The sequence below is a fragment of the Pundamilia nyererei genome, unplaced genomic scaffold, assembly GCF_000239375.1.
Source record: "Pundamilia nyererei isolate P.nyererei 1_Seehausen unplaced genomic scaffold, PunNye1.0 scaffold01313, whole genome shotgun sequence".
NCBI lineage: Eukaryota > Metazoa > Chordata > Actinopteri > Cichliformes > Cichlidae > Pundamilia > Pundamilia nyererei.
Genome location: NW_005188714.1, coordinates 9,048 through 10,386, shown reverse-complemented (window position 1 = coordinate 10,386; position 1,339 = coordinate 9,048). Strand labels below are relative to the sequence as shown.

Below are 1,339 nucleotides of genomic sequence, written 5' to 3'. Positions count from 1 at the left end.
AACAAATGAGGTCGGGCGGTAGCACAAGCGACACAATCAACCACTTGCTGCTCTTTAGCATTTTGAGCCACCCAATCTAACCACAGATTCCTGTCACCGAAACCTGTGGCACGCTCTATTAACTCTTGAGGTTTTAATCTAGTGTAATCTGCGGCAACAAGCCATTTCTCTGGTGAGTCCTTGTAGGTGACTATCTCTGGAGGATCTATTTGCTCTGTGTGATTTAGTGTAGCGTCGTTCCCTATCAGTTTAGATCTGGGATTAAATAAATTCACCCGAATTACCCCACTTGGATCTGTCCCTACTTTATCTACCCCTATAACTAGATAAAACGCGCCCCCGTCATACCCTGGTTCCGGGAGTTTGCTCCATGGACCTAGGGAAAGAGTAACAGGGTTATTTGTTACAGAGTAATCTCTTTGAATGGCTATCCCTTCAAGGGCCGGTGGCACTGTTGGCTGCCATCCTACTCCTGTCCACGCAACCACCTCCTGCCAAGAACACCACTGATCCGTTATATAAGTATAAATTTCTCCGTTCATTGATGGACCCCACACCGACTTGGGATAACAAACCATAGGGTGATAACAAACCCACACATTATATGTTCTCCAGCTACTACCGTCACCCGAGCATTTAATTACCTCACACAAATCAAATGTGAACGCCGTCGTGGACCCATTTACATACCCAAACTCGACTCCGCTACTGGCTTTAAGACACTCATCATTCCCACCTGAACCAACCGCGCGCTTGACTTTTTTCGACGACTTGATCGGTTCAGGCTCTGGAGCGGATTGACCTCTGCGTCTGGGCAATTCACCTGTCTGCCAAAAAACAAACAAACACGTTATAACACTTATTAACCCCAACACCCCCGTTATTTTCCAATTTTCCCACAATTTCATGATGGTCCCAGGCTCGTTTTACTTTTACTCTAAACCACGTATTAAGATTATAAAGTTATGAATATAAAAGTATGTGATTAACGTACAAAACTATTAAAATTCCTTTAAACTCTCAATTACTTCAGACTAGAGCCCTAGCCTATTAAGGAGCCTCAAATAAATTGATACTTGGCGTGTGACGCTCCTCTTCTTTCTTCACCTCGACTCAGGTTAGACTACTGAGGAGGACCGTTGTACAGGGGGAGAGGATTATTCTGCCTCTATGTTCCCCCTGTATTGGTTGGGGTGGAGCTTAGCTCCAGCAAGCTCTCGTCCGCGACTGCACACTGAGACCAATGGAACCAGGTCTCCCCTTTCCCCTTCAGACGGACCGCGCTAGTGGTCCGGGCAGTTACTTCGAAGGGTCCGGTCCACCTCGGATCTCGCCACTT

The 1,339-nt window shown here is 46.5% G+C and overlaps 1 protein-coding gene across 1 annotated transcript in view; it reads right to left on the bottom strand.

The window, feature by feature from the left end:
* Positions 1–348: 348 nt before the first annotated feature.
* LOC106456034 (endogenous retrovirus group K member 11 Pol protein-like) overlaps positions 349–1,339 on the bottom strand; it is a gene marked incomplete at its 3' end in the record, with an annotated part of 4,936 nt that continues 3,945 nt past the window's right edge. The window contains exons 2-3 of the mRNA XM_013908124.1: positions 691–827; positions 349–376 (exon numbers count right to left, since the gene is read on the bottom strand). Coding sequence (XP_013763578.1) covers positions 349–376; positions 691–827 — 165 coding nt within the window. The remainder of the gene's footprint in view (positions 377–690; positions 828–1,339) is intronic.